Consider the following 21,453-nt stretch of genomic DNA (forward strand, 5'->3'; position numbering starts at 1 on the left):
CTTAACTCCAGTAAAAATAGCAGCGAAGAAAGGACAGTTCAAGTTAGCAGCTCACAGAAAACCCTGTAGCGCAGCCTGGGGTTGACCCTGAGCTACTAAGCCCAGTTACAGACCCAGTTTCTGTGTCTTCACTGCTGTTTTAAACCCAAGTTAAGAACACATCTGTGTGTTTTGCGGTGTCAACCTGCTCTTTGTCTGCGATTCCACCCCCTTTTGGGTCTGGAAATGGGTCTTACAGCGCCTAGGCCAATGGTGCCCATCTTGATGGTGGGTTCTAGATGCTACCGTGGCATAGGTGCTGGGCCTAGGGGTGCTGCTGCACCCCCTGGCTTGGTTTCCATCAGACACAGGGTTTACAGTTTGGTTCAATGGCTCTCAGCACCCCAGCTATACACACTGGTCCAGCACCCCTGGAAATGATGCTGCTAATACCAGACTGTCCCATGACAGAAACTTTTTCTGACTCCTGGGGCATGTCTATGGGGAGCAATGGGTGAATTAGACTTACCCCCTCCTCCTCCGCTCCTCTTGTCCCCAAATCGCCTGCCTTCTGCTCGTCCCAATGCAGCACAGACCCCTTTCCCATTTAGTCCTACCGAGGGGACAGTTCTTTAGGCAGGAACAAATCAGTCAGTCCCTCCGCTTGGCTTGTTGTGGATGCCAGAGAGAGCCCCTTCTGCTGCAGAGAACTGCTGGCCCTGTGGGGCACTGAGCTACTCCCTGACAGCAAGGCCCTTAGGCTCCTGCCAGCCCAGCTGGGGCTCATTTAATGGCCGTTAGGTGTGACAATCAGCAGTTAGCAGGAGCAGCTGTGCAAAATGACCTGAAACAAGCTCTTCAGGTCTTGCTGAGGTTTGAGAGAGGCAGGTTAGGCCGCAGGAAACAGCGATTGCAGGTTAGAAGGAGGCGGCATCCAGCATGTGCATTAGGGAAACCTGGTGTTGTGTTATTGCTGCTGTCATCCGGCTGCACCCATCACCCTGACACACACACACAGCAGTGACTGCCCCCTCCCTCCACCCCGACTCCTTCCAGTGCTACTGGGCAGCAGTATAATCTAGCGCGCAGGCTGGGACGAAACAGAGAACTAGGTTCTGCTGCTGGCTCTGCCTGTCTGTCCCCCTGCCTCAGTTTCCCCTCTGTGAAATGGGGGTGATGATAGTGCTAAACGTGACCCCTCCTCACACTTTCCTTGGAAGCCTTGGGTCTGATCCAGCAGGCTGCTAAGATGCCCTAACTCCCCGTGTTTCACGGGGTTTGAAGGCCCTCTGGACCAGCTTTGAGGAATAGAGCCTGGCATTTTCAAAAGGGGCTTAAAGGAGGGAGGGGCCCAGATTCCACTGAAAATCCAGGGGAGACAGGAACTCCCTTGCACCCCATTTAACGATGCCACCCGTCATTGCTGATCGGTCAATGTCGGCTCCTGCTCCTTTCGAAATCAACAGGCGCAAGATCCGGCCCCTAAGGCAGAGTCCTGGCTTCTCTCTCATCCTGAGATTAGTGCTCAGTACCGCTGGGGATGCTGAACTGGAGCACCAGCTGGCCAGTCCTCCATTTACCCTACTCCATTGCCAGGGGAGCACCGGGGGCTTTCTCCCATTCTTCCCCATGGGGTGAGGATCTCTCCCCCAGGAGCTGCTTTCTGTCTCCATACAAACAGGCCCTGCCTTTGCTCCATTCCACCAGTTGTGCCTCTTCCTCCTGACCGTAACACTGACCCTGAGTGGCTGCTTCTCCCAGATAAATAGCTTCAGTAGGTTTCTCTTGACTCCGGCAAATATGCTCCTCTGGCAACTGCTTTGCGATGATGAGTGGGAGAGAAGGGAGATGCAAAGAGCCCCGGGGAGGCAGGGTCTATGCCCTCTGGGTGCCAACAGCTGCTCCTGCAGACAGGGAGCAGCTTGGGGGAGCAGACGGGAAGGAGAGCAGGTCCAGAGGGACTGTAATCAGCAGCCCGGTGCTGTGCCACAGGCCACTTCAGGGGGTACAAGCAGAGGGGAGGAACTGGGCAGGGGGCTGGAGGAAGTTGCTTGCTGCCAGATGGCTCCATCTCCATAGAAAAGGTGAACCTGCAATTCTGGAACCAGCAACAGGCCACTCACCTTCCATCCCAGTTCCCACAGGGCCCTGCAGCAGCTGGCCATAAAACCCATTCGAGTGACCCCACCAGGCACAAGCAGAAAGACACAAAACCAGAGGGACAGAGTCCTAGGACCATCATCCCAGGCACAGGAACAACCCAGATCCTATGGCATTATCGGTCCTTTTGACCCATTATCCTGCCTCCAGTCATGGCCAGCACTGTACCTGGTGCTGCAGGAGGAGGAAGGGAACGCCAGGAGACAGGCAGCCGGTGTCAGGCTTTTCAGTGTGATGCTGTAGGCAGGGGTGAGAGGGAGAGGAAGGCAGCGAGGCTGGGACAGGGCACAAGGGGGTGTCCTCAGGGGGGTGGAGACAGCTGAGGGGCCAGGAACCTAGGAGCGTTCTTGTCCTCAGAGCACGGGCCCTCCAAAGCGGAGCACTTTTGTGCTGAGAGGCCTGAGTGTTGTGACGGTGATGGCAGGCTAGGCACATTTTCAGAAGCAGACTCGGATTTGGGTGCATCCATTTTAGAGAATCTAGTACTAGATGCCAAGGGACCCAATTGCAGCCCAGGGAACTGGGTGCTTTGCACCTATGGAGAATCAGGCTCCAGTTGAGCCCCCCAATCAGCCTTGAAACAGCAGCCTCAGTGATGGAGCTTGGGCAGAAGACGACACCAGAAGCCCGGCTTCCTGCTCAGAGAACTGGACTATTTTAAGCACATTTACCTTCCTGTCTTCCATTAAAACCTCTTTCATTGCTTCAGTTCGAGAGAGAGCCCTTCACCTCAGTAAAGGAGATTCTGGTGAACTCACTTGGGGGGAATAGGTTTTCACTTCGCCCCTAGCAGCAAACAATGCTGCTGAAGCCACCCAGGGGCTTTTCAGGGCACTGCTGGGTGTTACCAACCCACCACCAGCTATTTCAGGGAGCTAGAAGGGGAGGATACTATTAGCAAGATGGCTAGTAATCAAAACCTGGCTGACAGGAAAGCCCACTCCCAAACTTCCCAGCTAGAGTCAAATGCCAGCAGAGCGAGCAGGGAAGCAGGAGAGCTCAGCTGGAAATGAGAACTAGGACCAGTAGTGACTAGTGATTTTCAGTGCCCAACTTGAGACGCCTTAAAAAGAGTATGTCTACACTGTGATACAGCTCCAACTCTCAGACTCTGGGTCAGCAGGCTTGGGCTGTGGGACTAAATTACCAGTGTAGACGTTCCAACTCAGGCTGGAGTCTGGGATCCGAAACTCGCCCCCTCGCCCAGGCCAGCTGCGGCCGTTCCAGGGGTCTTTTTTACCAGCGTCAGTACAGGGCTGGATTAAGGTTATGAAGGGCCTAAGAAAGAATTACATATTGCAAAAAAAGTTATGAGGTCATCAAACATGTATCTCCATAGTTTTACATAAATCTGTAAATATGTAACAAGTTGATTCTACTCTCACTACACTCAGTTCTTCAAAGAATTTCCCTCCCCCCCCCAGCTTTAGCTATGGCAAAGTCCTGAATAATGTCATCATAATTCAAAGACCTGACGATTTCATTCTCAGTGTTCGAGAGGGACAAAGCACTGAGATGCTCTTGTGTCATGGTGGATCGGAGGACATTTTTGACCCTTGTTAGAAGAGAGAAGAAATCTTCTCCACTACAGTTAGTGGTCATTAGTGACAAATACAGCCGTAATGCAGTTTCAACATTTAGGAAACGTTCTATCACACTGGATTCAGTGATAACTCGGTATAGCCAAATCGATTTGCTTTAGTCATCTTTTCTCTATCTCCTTCAATTTCTGTCCTCCTCCTTTCTTCGACATTGTCCATTGTAGGCCTACTGCGTACAAAGTTTGATATTGTTAGGGCCCACAAACACTGACTTAGCCCACAAAGACAAAAATCACAACCACCATAAATTGAATTCACAATCCGGATGGATTCATTTGCACAAAGCAATTTCTAAGGAGACAAAAAATTTCCGATGGCCCCGCTACCGTTGCTCAGCTGTTACTTCAATATGGAATGGCGGGCCTACAGTAGGGCCTAAGAGCCTTATTAGCCTAGGGGTTAATCCTGTCCTGCGTAGACATAGTCAAAGGGACCTGAACTTTTTTTTTTGAAGGCCAGTCCCCTTTAAGGCATCTCAAGTTGGGCTCCCCAAAAATGGAGGCAGCCAAAATCATGAGTCCCTTTTGCAAACCATGGCCTGATTCCCTAGGACAAGAGAAACAAGAGTAGCCCAAGACCACAGGGAAAGGGAAAGGCAGAGAGACCAGGAAGACTCAAGAGCCTACTGAAGCTGGCGGGAGGCGGAGATGGAAATTGACATGTCTCACTAGCGAAGAGAGCACCAGACATTTCCGCACCATGTGGGGAAGAGTTTTAATCTTCAAAACTGGCAAAAGATTTGAGCTACATGGAGAACAGTCATTAGCTTCCTTCATGCCTGAATGAGCTGACCAACTTTGCATAAACAATCTTCCTTCCCTCTGATCTGGAAAAGCTCCCGACGAGCAGCAGGAGGCTCCCAGTGCCGATTTCCAGCTCCACACCTGGCCCCCTGCTTCATTAATGATGCTTGCCAGTTGTACCACATGTTTCACCCAGTGAGTTCACCAAAATCCATTCCTCTCGCTTCCCCCGGGAGAGCTGCAGAGCAAAGCGAGGCACAGAGAGTTTACAGGGCTTGACCCCAAAAGCCTACCTCCCACGAACACTCCCTTTGCAGACAACTGCACTACTTGCATGAGGGGGTCAGAAGCAGGTCCTTAAATGGCTCGTTCAGGGTCAAACAAGCCAGTAATAGGGCCCCAGGGGTCTGACTCTCAATCGTGTGTTGTAGACACGCTCCCTCCCACAGCCAGGGATGGATTCTAAGAGCAGAGCTGCTCAATTACTGGCAAAACAGATGATTCATTCAATAAATTATATACACCACTCAACAGCATCCTTAGCTGAACAGCGCACACAGAGAATATTATTTGACCCACCCCACCTAGGAGTCCAGACTTCCAGATCCCCTGCTCTAATCCCCAGACACATTCACTCCCCGAGCCGGAAACAGAACCAGGAATCCTGCGTCACGTGCTCCATCTCTGATCATTTGAACGTACGCACATCTTGAACCCAGGTGTCCTGACTCCCCGTGGTGGGCATTGTATTTCCATGTGTTTTCGCATCACGCCAGGTGTCATAATACTGTATAAAAGCAGGGGAGGGGTTAAAAGCCAGTTCCCCACTATTCATCCAAAGAGAAGCTCGTGATGAGAGAGATCTCTCTGGACTTTTTTAGCCCGGAGATGAACATCGGCCCACGATGGTGCTGGAATATTAATACCAGGGAATACAAGGCCCTAACTCTAGCACATGAGAGAGATACTGGGCGTTCAGTTTGTGTTTGCCGGAGTGAAGGAGAAAAATCTAATTAAACATGGCATCTGGGCTTGGAGGAGCTAGGGATGGGGCTGGAATATAAAGAACCGCTGCTCCCCACAGATCAGAGGGCAATATTAATAAACCCACGCAAGGGGACCAGAGGATCAGATGATAATATTGATAAAATGCAAAGCAAAGACAAAGCAGCCAGGGGATATTGGATGGTGACGCTGATAAAAACGCCATAGAGACCGTATCAACAGCAGCCAACGCAGGACTGCACAGCCCTGCCCCAGGCTACACTCTGCCATGCACCTGGGTGTGTGTTCCTGACACGTGCATCTTGACAGCGCATGCTGCTGCCCCACTCCCCTCCGAAAGGGCCAGCGGGCACAGACCGCTCCAGGCCCTTCCCAACAGGGGCATGTTGCCAAGGCCTGAAAATGACCTTGGAATCCCTTCATGGGGCAGAGAAACCCCCGCACAGCCGCACACAGCTGGCTGCAGTCTTGAACTAACCCGCACATGCTACCAGCCTGTCCATTGATGGGTGGGTGGCCCCTGATTCCCCAGGGGAAGACTCCTAGTTTGCTATCGGTCTGCCTTCCTTGGCCCTGCTCTCCTATGCCTAGGTAAGCGCCGTCCTGTTTCTAGGGTGGAAACTATTAGGAGAGGAGAAGGGTTTCTCCTAAATGTGAAAGACCCACCCTAGCAGTCACATCTTACCTGCAGCGCCTTGCACGTTTCCCTGCGAGTTCAGTCCAGTCCTGCAGGCACTCCTAAGGCCTGAGGGCAACAGCCCTTGCTTGGTTGCCTGTGCCTCTCACCCAGCTCTGCCCCTCACTCCTGATTTCAGCACTCACTGCTCCTGCAGTTCCACCCCCCACCCAGCTCTGCCATTGCTCTACCCCCCATGACCTGCTTCTGAACGGCAGCCACCAGACACACGGTTTCCAATGCACTTGGTGGGATGCGCATGCTCTGTGCAGGGAACGAGGCTCAACCCATTGCCCTTATTGCTCTGGGGGCGGTCGGCGTACAGCCTGCTCCCCCGAGGACAGTGCTGGCTGGCTCCGAGCAGCACAGGGGGCCAGGCAGGCTGATGGCGAGGGACAGAGCTTCGGCAGAGAGTCTCTCCTGGCTGACAACGCTCTGCCCAGGTTCGTGCTCACCCATGGGCGCTTCGTCAGCTGGTCTGATTGCCAGTGTTTACTCCCAGCCCCAGAAAGTTCAGAGGAGCAGCTGCCCAGTGCTGGCCTGCAGCTTTGGTAACAGGACCAGTGAAGACGACCCAGTGCATGAGGGGGAGAAGAGAGGCTGGCCCAGAGGAACCAGCAGAGAGCGGTTGTGTGTTCTCTCCTTTCCCCCACTCTCTCGAAAAGGATCAACAGCAATCCCTGAGGAACGACCCCAGAGCTGGCAATCACTATAGGAACAGGCCAGGTGGTAACCCAGCCAGGGCCTTGCTTCGGAAGAGACACTGCACTAGACTGGCTCTCTGATGGAGGCAGGAGGGGTACTAGGCGGGTTAGTGCCGAAGGCTGAGTGCTGGGATAGGTGTGGGGAGAAAGGGGGATCATCGTACGCAGGGCGGAAATGGAGGCGTGCCATCTGTCGGGTGAGGGATGCAGGGAGATGGGGTAAGCGCCATAGGCAGGGTGGGGGCCCCGGGTGGGCTGGAGCTAAGGGGAGAGTTCAGTGGAGTAAGTAAGCCATAACCTCTGCAGCTGCTGTTTTACCAAGTGAGCGCGCGTTTACCTTTCCCCCTCGCCTTTCATCTTACATCTGATCCTGAGCGTGAAAGATGAAAGTTTATTCTCTCCCGCTGTCTGGGAGTCGGAGCACAGAGCGATTCTGCTGCCAGCTTGCTTCCTGGGGGCTGAATGCATTAAGGGAGCGGTTACCTGGCTGGGGATGGAGGCAGGGGGCACTCTGTTGCAGGGACTGTAATTACACTTGGCATATCTGAGGCTGTTGCCTTCGGTGATGCAAGTGGGGAAAGATCCCTTTTGTGCTAGCAGAGAAGGTGCGAGGCAAAGCCCGCTCCAGATGCAGAGACAACGCGGCTCTCTGCGGGCTGCAAGGGGTAGCGCACAGATGTGCCTGGGAGAAGCAGAGCCCTCTGCAGCTCTAAGGTACTAGATGCATAAGCCTTGCATTGCTCCTGGGAGGTGGGCATAGTTATTCCCATATCCCAGCAGAGGAAAGCAAGATGCAGAGCCAGTGACAGGGCTAGTGATCGAACACGGGGCTCCTGGATCCTGTCCACTGGGCAGTGCTGCCTTGAAGAGGTGTCTAAGGCCTCCGCCTCCTCCAGCTGCATATCTCATCTGCTGCAGCTACGTACGAATAAGGAGCTGGGGGGTATAAGGACCTGTAAGGTCACACAAAGCACAGGGCTTGTATGTGTCGGGGGAGGACAGAACCCACATGCCCCAGTTCTAAGCTGCCTCTCTCGGGAGGCCAAGAGCATAAAATGCTGCCTGTGGGGCTCCAGGGTTCTGGGGCCACTAGGAGACAGTTCAACTCCCAGCGTGAGTTCAAGTAGTCCCGGGGCTGCTCTGACTGGCACCTCGGGCTACAACAGGTCCCAAGAGCCCACCCAGCAGCTGAGCAAGGCCAGAGCACAAAGTGCACTGGTCACAGCCCCTCAGACCCCGGGCACGGCCCTGCATGGGGGCGGGTCATGCAGGGCAGTCGTGCTGGGGAAACACTGCCCTCACAGGTAAGATCTGCTGCTCTCCAGCCCCTGTGCACCAGGCCCGTCGAGGGGCTCAAAACGCAGCCCAGAATTGAGGTTGTGGTTACTTTCCCTGACCACGCAGCTCAAGGGTCAGTGTCAGCTTTCAGGGGAGGGAGAACTTACACACATAAAGCAGCTAGCTGGAAAGTGCAATGGTGCATGAGCCCCCACCCATCCAGTCTATACATGGATTCATGGGCACGTGTCCCAAACGCCCTGACGCGGCAAACCCTCCCCTTCCTGCTCCTTTGTTCAGGGCCCAGAGCAGGAGTGCACCTCACCCACTGCCACAGAGCGGTTCATGCAGAGACTAGTGGGACACCGCTGGCCACGTGGCCTCTGGCTGGGGGGCAATCGTGAGGATTGGTACCGACAGCCCACAACTCGGTCAGAGCATGCAGCCTTCATAACTGGGTCAGCAGCGCCATCTGGCTGCTCCACATGGGCCAGCTCCTAGACACGCCAGACCTTTTCCAGATGCTTTGGGGTGGGCGTGGAGGGGGAGATACAAGAACACGGTGGGTCCATCCAGTTCCTTGGCAGGATGAAGTTGGCTGGATGCAGAGCCCCCACCATGCTGCTCCATGGGACGGCAACTCCAAAATGCATCTGTTATCAGTCAGCAGCAAAGGGGTTAAATATACATCTGCAACCCCAGCTGTTCTCGGCCTCCCCCTGCTCCCCAAATAAATGAAGGCGGGATGGAGGTGCGGAAGAGAGAGCCCCCATCATGAAATCAAAGCTGCTTTCCGCCATATCGCCCGGGGCCTGCTCACATCTGTCCACCCCTGAAAGAAGTTACTAAAACTTTGAAAGAACAGCTGCTGTCTGGATTGCTTTTGAGGAATGGGGGGGAGGGGGCTTGACACTGGGAGCCTGCCACATAATGGAAAACTGGCTGAACAATTTTGCCACTCTATTTTAGCTCCTTTCCTGTCTGTGACAGATCTGTTCTGCCTGGCGTATTCCCACTTGCTGGTTAATCAGCTCAATGCCACACAGTCGGATGTTGGGCTCCAGTTTCACGCAGTCACGACTTTGCCTTGACAAATAAGAATGCACCACGGACGGCCGCTCTATCTCTGCAAAGTCTCTCTCCAGCCCTGGCCCTCTCCCACAGCCCAAAGATGCAAACAGCTCCATCTCACTCGGCGAAGAGGGCGTCTCTTTTCACCAGTAGCATGAACCCTGTGCTGCTCTGCATATCCCCAAATCTGGTACCCCAACCCCCTCCACCTGAGTGCCAGCACCACCTTGGCTCACCTACCAACCCCAAGTCCCCTTGGCTGGCCGGTGACCCTCAACGCCAATTGTTATCCACTTCCCAAACCTGCTGCCCTAAGCCATTTATATGAGAACAAAATCCACAACCCAAACTATGATCTGCCCCCCCCCACCCAAGAAGCTGGTACCCATCTTCCACCTGACTTCATCATCCAACTGAAGCCCCTAGCCCATCCCCATTACTGCATGCATTCTCCATCTGCTCGCCCATAGCCCCAATCCCTCCATCTGCCTCATCCCTGGTGCACTTGGTTTTGTTGCCCACCTTCCCCACAGCCCCGAGCAATAGTGTGGAGAATAAAGAAGGTGACAGGCTCAGAAAGAGCCGTTGAGCACATATTAAATAAAAGATGGCGTATTTCAGAGCCGTTGGAGTGATGATTTAAACATGAAGTCGAAGCTAGTAATGGTGTTGTCAGAGCTGTAGCGTTAACACCGATCAATAATTCACTGATGTGCTGCAACTGCGCCTCGAGCCATGGTGTCTGCCTGTGGGGAGGCAAGTGGGGCTTCCCTTAGAAACACTCCTCCTGCCCCCAGCCTCCGTGCCAGGCACAGCAATGCAAGCTGCAGCTGAACTACCCACTGCAGCCTCTCATCCGCCAAGCGGCTTCGCCTGGGAGAAAGCAACAGAGCTGATAAACACCTCCCTACAAGCTCTTGGGACTCAACATTCAGCCCTTACTGTGGCGTGGGGCTCAAAGACGCTTGGGTGCCCAAGCCCTGTCAAAGGCAAGGGAAGCCCCGACTGGAGCAGGACGGGGTTTGTTGCTAAGTAACTTGAGCAAGGCTTCACCTGGCCATGCTATTTTAGGCAGAGCAGAAGGGTGATGAGGGGAAGGAAGAGATTGAAGACGATACCCCCCCAAATAACCATAATGGGGGTGTCACAGTTCAAGGCAACTGCCCCTGTAGCCCTGCTCTAGGCTCCTCAACCATCACCTCTCTAGGGTAACCACCTTAGTCTCTCTCCCTTCAGGGTTTTTCCAGGCTGCAGTTCCCTGCCTACACTGATATTCCCAGCAAGCCAGACTGCTTAAACAGCCAGTGGCTGCACTCTGCTTTCTCTCCAGAGGTTACCAACAGCATAATGGCCCACAGTTACTAGTCACCACACAGCTCTTTTCAAGCAAGCACATTTATTTGTAAGGTGAAAGCATTGCAGAAAAAACTTATTAAAAACCAATAACAGAACCTATGAACATGCTAAAAAGCTTTCCAGAGATCATCTCTCCTGACTCCAACTATGAGCTCTGGTAGGAGTCAAAAATCCTAACCTGGGTTTTCCCCGTGGTTACAAGTTCAGAACGGTCTCAGATTCAGAACCAGAACAACCAGAAACAGTTCCCACTTTCTTTATACAGCGTGGGCCTTTTATCTTGGCCTCATGTAATAGGCAATAAGCAGACAATGGCCCACTCTTCAAGGACGTATCTTCAAAAGGGTGGAGTTTTGCATAACGGGAGTGGGAATTTGCATTCACCTCCCCCCTCGATAGTCCCCAGGAAAACTGCTTCACACTTTTTGTTCCAAAAGGCCATTCGGGTCTGGCCCCTTGTTCAGGATAGTCCTCTGAACTCCCAAGTCTCACATCCGTCTCTCGAGAGATTCCATAGAGTCCTGGCCCATACTATGACAAACCGCTCATTGAATACAATGTACCTCATACTTAAAGGTAATTCAGTAAGGTTTCCCAACAATATTGCTGGAAATTACCATCGCTGTTACAGGGGGACCTTCAGAATTCATAGAACCATAGGTCCCAAGCCAGAAGGGACCACTGTAATCATTGTGTCTGTCCTTCTGTGTAACAGGCCAGAGAACTGCCTGAAATAATTCCTAGAGCTTTTAGAAAAGCAATTCCAGCTTGATTTACAAGTTGCCAATGATGGAGAACCAATCACAACCCACCACAATTAACCACCCATACTTAATTCCCCCCACTGTTAAAAATGTAGGCCTTACTTCCAGTCTGAATTTGTCTAGCTTCAACTTTTGGCCACTGGGGTGTGTTTGACTGTTCTCTGCTAGACTAACCCATTATCAAGTATTTGTTCCCCAGGTAGGTACCTACAGACTGCAATCAAGTCACCTCTTAACCTTGATTTTGCTGGCTCCCTGAGTCTATCACGAAGGCATGTTTTATAACTGCTAGAGCTAGCCTCCCAGCTCAGCCTGCTGCCCAAACCCTTGCTCCCCCATCCAGGGCCAGTCACCATTTAGTCTCTTCCATCCAGGGAGAGGTACATTCTGAGCTCTGATGTAAGGAGGTCTAAAATACCTACTGGCCAGTCAGGGTCTCTACAGAGAAAAGTCAGTTGTCCTGAGGAACTCCCACTGCTCCTGAGGAACTCCCACTGCACCTGAGCTGTGACCAACTGGCCTTTCCAAGCGATGGCTGAGAGCACTCGCTCGGAGGAGGCATTCCAGCCTCCCTCCCTGGTTTCATTTCTAGCCTCAGGCTGGAAACTTGGCCCCATCTGCGGGATCGCCCAGACCTGCTTTAGGACTTTCACATTGGCCCAGCACTTAAACCACGCCGAGCATGAGTTTTCAGACTGTGGTCCCTTCAGCATTCCTGCCACAGCCATAGACAGCCCCGTGCCCCTGCAAAATCCATGACCCAACAAACACCTTGATTAGCTTCATCAGCACCATTTAGCTACACTAATGCCTTGGTCATGGCTGAATGACCTCACATTTGCCATTAATTTCCCTTTAATCCAGCATGAATCAGTGCCCCCTATAACACAGGTGCAGCGGGGCACTGGTTCCCCTCTGGGGCTCAATCATGCGTGGAACAAAGCTCCATTTGAGTCACTAATGAGTTTGCTCCTGCCAGAGGCCTGGAGAAGCTGGGCTTGTAATAACAATAATGGCTTTGCCCTCCTCCTCTCCCTTGTTCAGGGCTTATTGTTGTTGCCAAACAAGCAAGAGGAGCAGCTGGTGAGGGAGCAAGGATGGGTGGCAGGTGAATCCAGGCGTTTTGCTATGCTCCTTGGGGGGTCTGACAGGAGGGATGAAAACAGAGGGACACAGCAACAGGTTCAGGGTCCCAGAGAAGGAAGCGGGATGGGGGTGGGGAAGATGATGGTTATGGCGGTGGGAGAGACAATTACTGGATAAGGCAGCTGATGATTAACAACATTAGACTGCTGGTTTGCTAATCACGCTGACCAATATGGCCTCATTGTCTCCATGCCCGTCAGTCCATATCAACTGGTGCCTTTTGTCTTATACATAGTCTCTACTCCAAAGACTTTGCAATCGGTCTTTTTGTTCTGTGATTGTACAGCACCTAGCGCCATGCGGTCTTGGATCAAGGGACTCCTAGGTGCTACAATGACACAAATAATAAAAGAATAATAATTATTATGAAGAGCATCAGGGGACTTTTCTACAGCCAGGTCTTTTACAGTCCTGCCAGGACTGCTTTAGCTACATGGTGCGCAGAGCAAGGAGGTCTGCAGGGAAACCTCAAGGATTGGTTTGCATCTGCTGCACTTCCATGGGTGAGAGCACCCCCACCTGGCCATTCCAGGCTAGACACCATTCATTTGATCCAGGATCCAGCAATAGCCCCAGGCTCTTTTTAGTAGAACCCTTATGAAATAATATCTCCACCTTACCCCTGCTGTCTCAGACCAACAATCCCACTCCCCCATTTTAATCCTGAGTGCTCCCAACCTCCTTCCTTCCAGTCATCAAAGTGTTTGGAATACAAACAAACCCATGGGGGGAAATATATAGACCCAGAACTAACTGGCTCTGGGTCTGCTGGGACCCTGAGCACCTGTCTTGTGCATCATGCCCTGAACTTTCATCTACTTGTTCTTGTTTGACTGGTAAGCTCGTTGGGGCCAAAGCTGTATCCTCCTGTGTGTCTGTACAGCCCCAAGCACTGCAGGGACCCAGCTCCGGGTAGAGCTACAACACAAATAAATCTATAGAGAAACGTGGGACAGATTCACACTAGGAAAGAGAAACTTGTGTGCAATTGGCTACATATTGGAGGGGGGTTCTGAGATGGGAAATCACAGCTCACGAGGACAGTCTTGATACTGCAGCGATTGCCTGCTCATGGGGAAATGGAGGGATGGAGAGCTTCTCCCACACTCCCCTCCATGCCTAATTCCACCCAGCTGCGATGCATGTTACAGCCTCTTGGAGTTCATTTCCCAGGCCCCCTCCCTCCTTCCCACTTCAGTCCCTCAAAAACATTTCCCACTGACATTGATAAAGAACCTCTTTCCCTAACTTCTGTCCAGCCTTAAACTCTCAGCATCTGGGGCTGGGACTGTCCTGTCTTACATAGGTGGAAAGCACCTGGGGCACTGAGTACCAGACAAACAGAAGAAAGAGGCAGACAGACAGACTAGGGTGACCAGGTATCCTGATTCTATAGGGACAGTCCCAATATTTGGGGCTGTGTCTTATATAGGTGCCTATTACCCCACACCCTGTCCCGATTTTTCACCCTTGCTATCTGGTCACCCTAAGACAGACAGACAGACAATATGGCAGAGGAGGGAAATGTCAAGTCTTTTACAGATGTGCATATTCCCTTATTGTGTCTCAGTTTCCCTCATCTCCTCCCCTCCCCTCCACCCACCCGCCTCCTTCTCTCTCGCTCCATCTCTCTCTGCACTGCCATCTTGCAAGTAAATATCCCCATCTTGTGGACTGTCATTGCTAAGCAGGCCAGAGAGCCTCACAGACTCCCCACAGAAGCACAGCGGCAGACCAGGCACATTCTACATAACAAGCGTCTTTATGACCAGCTCAGGTTTATGAAACAGGAGTTAATACGTTTGCCAGATTTGCTCTGAAATGGTTGGAGGAAAAACTTCAAATGCAGCCTGTCTCTGCAGTAGGAGCCCCAGGCTGGGCAAAATGCTGCAAAAAAGAGAAGCAAGAGAGAGGTGAGCAAGAGCGATGGCATCAGATGGGCCAGGATCCTAAGGAGGTAAATAGGACTAGCGCCTTTCACCAGGGATCGCAAAGCACTTCCCTTGTTTAATGGGTCTTAGGCCCCCATCACCGTGGCCTGGGGGCACATGCAAAAATTCAACAGCACTGCTTCAAATGAAGCCGCTCCCTGCCAGGCATTGCAAACAGTCCTCCCCAGCCTTAGTACATGAGTCTGCCGTGATCTACAGGCCAACCAACGCTTCATCAGGAGGTGGGAGCTGGCACCGTACCCTACAGGTCAGAGGAATCGGTCTCTGCTGGATGCCCGGGAAAAGCACGTTCCACAGCCAGGGACCCTCCCCAAGAGCGGAGCCTGGCTGACCTCAGCATCCCCACTCACTAATGACCTCTCACAACAGGGGGCGCTGGAACAATGTGTATAGCGGGGGGTGCTGAGAGCCACTGGACCAAACTCTAAACCCTGTCTGTAATGGAATCCACTTCGAGCCAGGGGGTGCTGCAGCCCCCCCACACCCTAGTTCCAGCACCTGTGTCTCACAACCCCCCCTTACCCTATAGGGAAGACGAGGATTCTTGTCCCGTGTCGCACCGGCACGGAAATGCCAAGGCCAACGTCTTCAAACATGGCCACCAAGGGGTCTCGGCATGGGGCTGCCCAGCTTGGCTCACCTTAAAGGATCCTGAGTTTCAGAGACGCTGAGCTAGTCAGCTTGGCTCAGGCCATGGCGGGGCGCAATATCTTACCGAAGGGATCAGGCTTTGGGCTAGATTCCGTGCTAGGCCTCTCGGGAGATACCACGCAGGAGGGGCAGCCGAGGAGGATGACGACAAAGGTGGCTTTAAAACCACCTGTGTCCCCCCTGGACACTCCCTGCCTTCCCTCTGGCCACCAGCTGCTGACCGGGACAGCTTCCCTGGCCACGGTCAGGTTTTGACGGCAAGTAGCTCTGGGTAGAACTTGATTTAGGTAAGCTGACTGTCAGCCCCCTGGGTGACTTAAAATGACAGTTGACACTATCCCAAACTGGCCAGCCAGGATGGCATGGGACCACGTGCCCTGAGGTTTCCCATAGGACAGAGAAGACCAGCGAGGGTCCAAGTTTCAGATGCCCCTGGATGCCTAGGCCAGGTGCGTCAAGAGGTCACAACTTGTCTTGCCCCAGGTCTGCAGCACCGGCAATAGAAGCCAGGAGGGAATCTTGGCATAATTCACTCTGAGGAAATCGCTTTTATTTGTTATCCTGACGCTCGCTTATTTGGACCTACATGTCTCAGTACAAACGTTGGCCCTTCATCACAGGCCTAAGTTTACTTTCAGCCCAGGAACTAGCTGGGGGAGGCCAGCTGGTGAAGCAGTAGTGATAGGAAGAAACTCAGGGCTGGATTAAAATGGAGAACAAGCTCCTTTCTAACCTCAGGAACAGAGGGTTCACTCTGTAGGGTCAGGTCTATGGAGGTGGCAGGTTTGAGGAAGCTAGGAGCAGTGAATCAAGGAATGAGTTGAGACTCACCTCCAATGTTCTACCTGGCCTACATGCCTTACCTGCTATATTTAGCTTGAAAGCGTGGCTCGGATCTCAGTGTTCGACCTGTTGTTCTGCATTGCTTGAAGCATGACCTGGGACACACTGAAGAAACAAGAAGTTATAGGGAAGTGTCGGACCTAGCAATGCACTGGGGAGGACTTCTATCCATCCATCTCACGATTTTGCACAGGTGTCCATCACTGCAGGATCTGAACGCCGGCCAGAACCCAAAATGTGCTGCTACCTAACTGCAGAATTGGGTTTCCTGCACCTGGATGTCACTTAGGGGGATCTAGGTTTCAATCTCCAACTGGTAAAAGCATTGAGAAAGCAGAGGTTGCAGTTGAGTCCGCAGAGGTAGAAGCTAGAATTTGATGTGCCTTGTCAAACTGGATCAGACCCATGGTCCATCTAATCCAGAAACCTGTCTCTAAAAATAGCCAGCAGCAGATGCCTCAGAGGAAGGTGCAAGAGCCCTACAATAGGCTGATGTGGGATAATCTGCCCCCACAAAGGCCTCGCCACATCCCCAAATCACTGGAGTCTGGCTTAAACCCTAAAGCAGGGAGTTGTTATCCCTTCCAAAATTCTTTTCTTTTTGCATTAACTATAACACTGAATATTTTTCTTATGCAAATAAATGTTTGGCCCTATTTAATTCTTTCGTCTCAATGGCATCCTGTGGCAGTGTGTTCCACAATCGAATCACATGTTGAGAGAAAATATTTCTTTTTATCGGTGTTGAATTTTCGACCTTGCAATTAATTGAAAGTCCCCTTGTTCTTCTGTCGTGCAAAAGGAGACAAGGGGTTAATTTCCTGCTAGAGCAGCTCTAGTGGCATGGCGACCATTGGCTTGATCTCTCTAGCCAATGAGGACTCTGGATAGCCAAGGAACTTGGGCTCTCTCCATCTAGAAGAACACCTGGTTTAGAGGACTTTTGTTGGATTGCCAAGTGGTGACAAATCTGGACAGCAGCAAACAGGTCTGAATTCTCTCCCTATTACAGAGATCTGGCAAAGTTTTCACTGGGGGCCCACTCCGAGTATCTGGCTACACATCCATATTTTTAAGGATCAGCACAACTTGAAACCAGGCCTGCAGGGCTACTAGACAACCAACATCCCCACAGTGCCATGCAGCAGCAACTGTAACCTGGCCACTCCCAGCAACCCACAATCTGCAGAGGTTCAACACTACAGGAAGTTCCACCTCAAGTGATCTGAAAGAGTGGCCTTAGCAGTCCCTGATGGGCTTATATAGGGACAAAGCCAACGGGGCCTACCAGGAGGTGTCCAGGCAACACAGCTAGCTTCCACGACCGATCTGCTTCTCTGTTACTGAACTCCCGGTACTGATCTCGGCTCTGATTCCCGAACGACTCCTGGGACCCTGACCCCATTATCCGGTATTGACCCTCAGCCTGATTCTTGACTCGGTGTGCAGCTCAGATCCTTGTCTTGACTCGAACCTCAGCTTGACTCTTGACCCCGACACTGGCTCTGACCCGTTTCAGTTCTGAGATTCCAAGCGCCTACCCCTAGTCTGGCCTACCTTTGCCCAGGATCCTGACATTACCACCCTAGGGCTCCAGCAAACTGGCTCCACTCCAGCACGTGCCTAGTCCCACTGCACACAATCCAGAGTGCTCAGCACCGAGACCGTGAGCTCTTTGAGGCAGGGACTGTGTCTTCCTGTGGATGGGGGCAGCACCTGGTGCCTTTTGGGCGTGACCTGAGTATGAGCTGGCAGATGTTTAAAGGACCCTGCCAAGAGGATCTCACCTGTTTCGCACTTGTTCCAGCCTCTCCCGCATGGCTTCGTTCCTCATGTCACTCGATACTCGATAGACCCGGGTCTGACTGCAAGAACCACACAAGTCCATTCAGGTGGTTTTATGACGCTGGCCTGGTCACCCATAAAAAACATCCAGTATGCCACCCAAGCCCAGCTCTGCACAGGTCCCCAATCTTCGTGTTATCCCAGTATACCCAATGGTAGGACTGTATCCTCCAAGATAAAAGTGCTCCTCGTTAGTTCTAGTAGAACCCAAGAGACCAAAATCGCTGATATGTAAAAGGTTGTGATTGGTTTTTTTTATACATTGCAATATAGATGCATATAAACTCCACAGCTCCATGACCAAACACTGCCCACTTTGGGCCAGATCTCAGCTGGCGTGAACCAGCACAGCTCCATTGAGTTCACCGCAGTGACGTACACCAGCTGAAGTTCTGGTCTTTTGGTTCAGTCCCGAGCATCCTGGCTCCCACTGACGCTCATTGCCCTCACTTCAGCGGGGCTTCCCCTTTCATACTCCAGCTCAGTACCCTGCAGAATCAGACCCTTTGCCTCTTCCTAGGGGATCGCTACAAGGGACCTACCTCCATCTTATGAACTGGATCTTTGTCCTCTCCTCCAAAAGACCGCGGCTCGATGATGACACTGGCAGTTTCGTGCTAGAGACTTGAACAGACTAGGAAAAACAGGGGAGAGCAGAGATTATTCACAGCCGCAAACCTTGGCATGAAGGGAAATAGGATGAAACGCAGCTCGGAGTATTAACCAGGAAGAAAAAAAAAAGCCCTTTACTATCTACTTTAGATCAGCATTAATGAGACCACAGTGGCTAATGCCAAATGCAGCTGAGAAGTGCCTATTACCCCTGAATGCCAGGCAGTTGACATTTCAGTTATGTGGAAAGGTTGCTTTTCACGTTCATGCGGAACATAGTGGGAGAACAGGATTTGCCCTACTGGATCAAACCATTGCTGAAGCAAGTCCGTATCCTGGCATCATTATTGCATCATAGGGAACCACTGGTGTGCACGGTGGGGAAAAAAAGCCCGTGGACGTCAAATGGGAGTCTCTCCGTTGATTTCAACGCACCTTGGGCCAGTCACTAAATCTTGCTTCCGGCAGAGGTCAATTGATGCTTCAGAGGAAGAGGAGGAAAACCATAACACAATTACCTATCTGTCTATACTGCTGTCTACACAGGAGGATAAGTGTTCCTCACATTATCAGATCACCTTGCACTTTTGTAGCTGATATTTGATTAGCCCCTTAAACTGCAGAGGAAGAAGGAAACAGTGAGCCAAACCAAACCAAAGATGGGAATTATTGCCTGGGAAGTTTATCCTCTGTGGAGAAGGACTCCATTCGAACCAGCAAGGGCCAGATTTTCAAAAGAGCTCAGCACATAAGTGGCATGCCGGGAGGAGCCGGCTGTTGAGCACTTTTGACAATGTGACCCTTGTTTGGAGGATGCCAAAAGGGGAGGGAAAAAAAAACAAAAACAAACCTCTTGAAAACCTGGCCCTGAATGTGCGTGATGAGCCGTTGGGAACCTGGCCCAGCTGCCCAAGAGGTTTGGTGTACACAAGGAATGCTTTAAAGCGAGTTCCAGGGGAGGGCTGACAGTCCAGCCATCTATTGCTGCTATGGTTTCACTGGCAAAGCCAAGCTTGGTATTAACAGCAGAAGGAAAACGGAGTATTGTTTCCTATTCTGTTGAGGTTCTCAGACCTCAGTCACTGTTAAGGTGTTGGAGCACTTAACGTCTCCCTGGTGTAACCCCACTGGACACCCTGGCCTATGCTACCCATAGCCCCACGTGAAGGAAGTGTCTTAACACTAGCATATGCCACTCAGACTCTACTTCTTCCACCTTCTCCTGTACAGTGTCACAGGACGTCGCCACCTCTCATTCCACACACCGCCCCCCCCCCCGACACTGTCCCAAGGCGATACCTGTGACTTTGTCATTCCTGAACCTTGGCCAGCAGAAGGGATCGCTTTGGTTTCTGCCTTGTTTTCCAGTTTCTGCTTAAAGAACTTGGAAGCTTCTTCTTCAATCTGAAAGGGAGGCAAAATAACATCTTTCCTCGCCAGCAGCTCCTGAGGGAGAGCAGTGACTAGAATGAACTGTGCAGGTATCAGACCTCAATGGGTCTTAGGCACTTGGGGTTTTACTTTATACTTCTTGGTAACTGAGGGCTAATAACAAAGCAACTATCCATTTAGGGAAAACACTTGGGCCCCTTGCTTCCTAGCAGGTACCATCTCATCTTCAGAGCACAGAAGGGTGGAAGAGTGGAACCTGCCAAACCAGTCCTCTTAGAAGGCTAGAATGTCGTCTCCTAGCTGGGCGTGTATTAAATATGAAGATCCACCGTAGTGTCTGTTTAGGCAAAGTAATGATCTCAGAGCCTTTGGCTTCAAAGTACCTTCAAAGCAGGGTTGAACCAAAGTCCCCAGAATACCATTTAATCCCAGAAGTCCACTGTGTTGGGGGACAGTCTCCTCACCAAGATTTTCTTTTTCATTACAAGGGTGGTAACAACCCCGACGTTGAGTCAGATGGGCATGAAAACCACATTTCTCCCTCCGTCCTGGTTATCATCCAAGTACCCAGGCACTAAAACCATGCCCCCTAGTCTGAATGCCCAGTTGTCTGGATGGATACAATGTGGTTTCCTCCTACTTAGCATCCAGGTAACCAGGCATTAAAATCCAGGGTCCCCCCACGTAGTAGCAATGTATTCATGCATCAGATACAGGATCTGATCCTGCCCCCCACCCCACCTCTAGGCTTAGCAAGGTACCGAAGTATTAAAATCCTCCCCGATTCAGTGTCCAGGCACTGAATTGATTTAATCGGGGCTTAGTGCCCCCCTTTACCATCTGGGTGCTAACACAGTACTCCACTCCCTGGTTACCGTCCTTGCTGGCGTCTTATTGGCTAGGATCTCACTAACTTGGGCATGCTGCTACTCTCTGGCTCTCATCCTCACCTTCCTCAGCCAGTGCTCTAGCACGGACAGCATCTCTGTCTCCACGACTTTAATGTCCTGCAAGGAATCAGACAGGGTGAGGCTGGCATGAACCCTGTGGATTTCCCCCCGCCCCGCCGATGGGGAACTCACAGCTAAGCCACAGAATAACCCCATCGCCCCCTTACCGGAGCCTTGCCGGGTGGGAACCGACGGCCAATCGATTTACAGATCAAGATGTACACGCCCCACGTGGAAATAATCATCCTAGGGGATCCTCTCCCCCGGGAGGCGAGCCCTCCTTCAGCCTCAGTTCCCCTCTTCCGCAGGAACTGGTCTCTGCAGTAAGAGTCCTGGCTGAGGGGCAGCATTGTTGCATCACCAGGCTCCGTGGCACAGCAACCGCTGACCCTGTCACAATGGTAGGTGGCGGCAGCAGTGTACCTCCCTGTGCTTGCCCCCTCCCCCCCCCGGCAGCTCATAAAAGAGGCAGGCGGAGGCTCCTGTGTTTTCTAAGCAGGGATTTTCCCTTCTGAAGCCTCTAGCACTTCCTTGGAAGTTGGGCTCCTCCCTCTGTGGTATGTAGGCCCTCCTCACCCGGGGTGCTGAAGCACTGCATTGTTTTTCAAAAGCACCTAAGGGAGGCGTTAGGTGCCTAACTGCATTTCAGTGGCATTTGGTCACCTAACTCCTTTCAGCCCCCGGGCTCTATCCTCCTAGCCCCCATCAGGGAGGGAAGTGCTCTC

General features: G+C 52.0%; 1 protein-coding gene across 1 annotated transcript; it reads right to left on the reverse strand.

Moving 5' to 3' along the window:
• Window positions 1-14,110: 14,110 nt before the first annotated feature.
• Window positions 14,111-21,086, reverse strand: SPATA19 (spermatogenesis associated 19). The gene is given in 8 exon segments (XM_034754895.1): window positions 14,111-14,370; window positions 15,950-16,034; window positions 17,717-17,794; window positions 18,317-18,408; window positions 19,686-19,790; window positions 20,729-20,785; window positions 20,896-20,991; window positions 20,994-21,086. Coding segments are annotated over 7 exon segments (597 nt in total). The 3' UTR covers window positions 14,111-14,370; window positions 15,950-15,958.
• Between the last annotated feature and the right edge of the window lie 367 nt (window positions 21,087-21,453).

Source organism: Trachemys scripta, chromosome 21 (assembly GCF_013100865.1).
Source record: "Trachemys scripta elegans isolate TJP31775 chromosome 21, CAS_Tse_1.0, whole genome shotgun sequence".
In the NCBI taxonomy this organism is placed as follows: Eukaryota; Metazoa; Chordata; order Testudines; family Emydidae; genus Trachemys; species Trachemys scripta.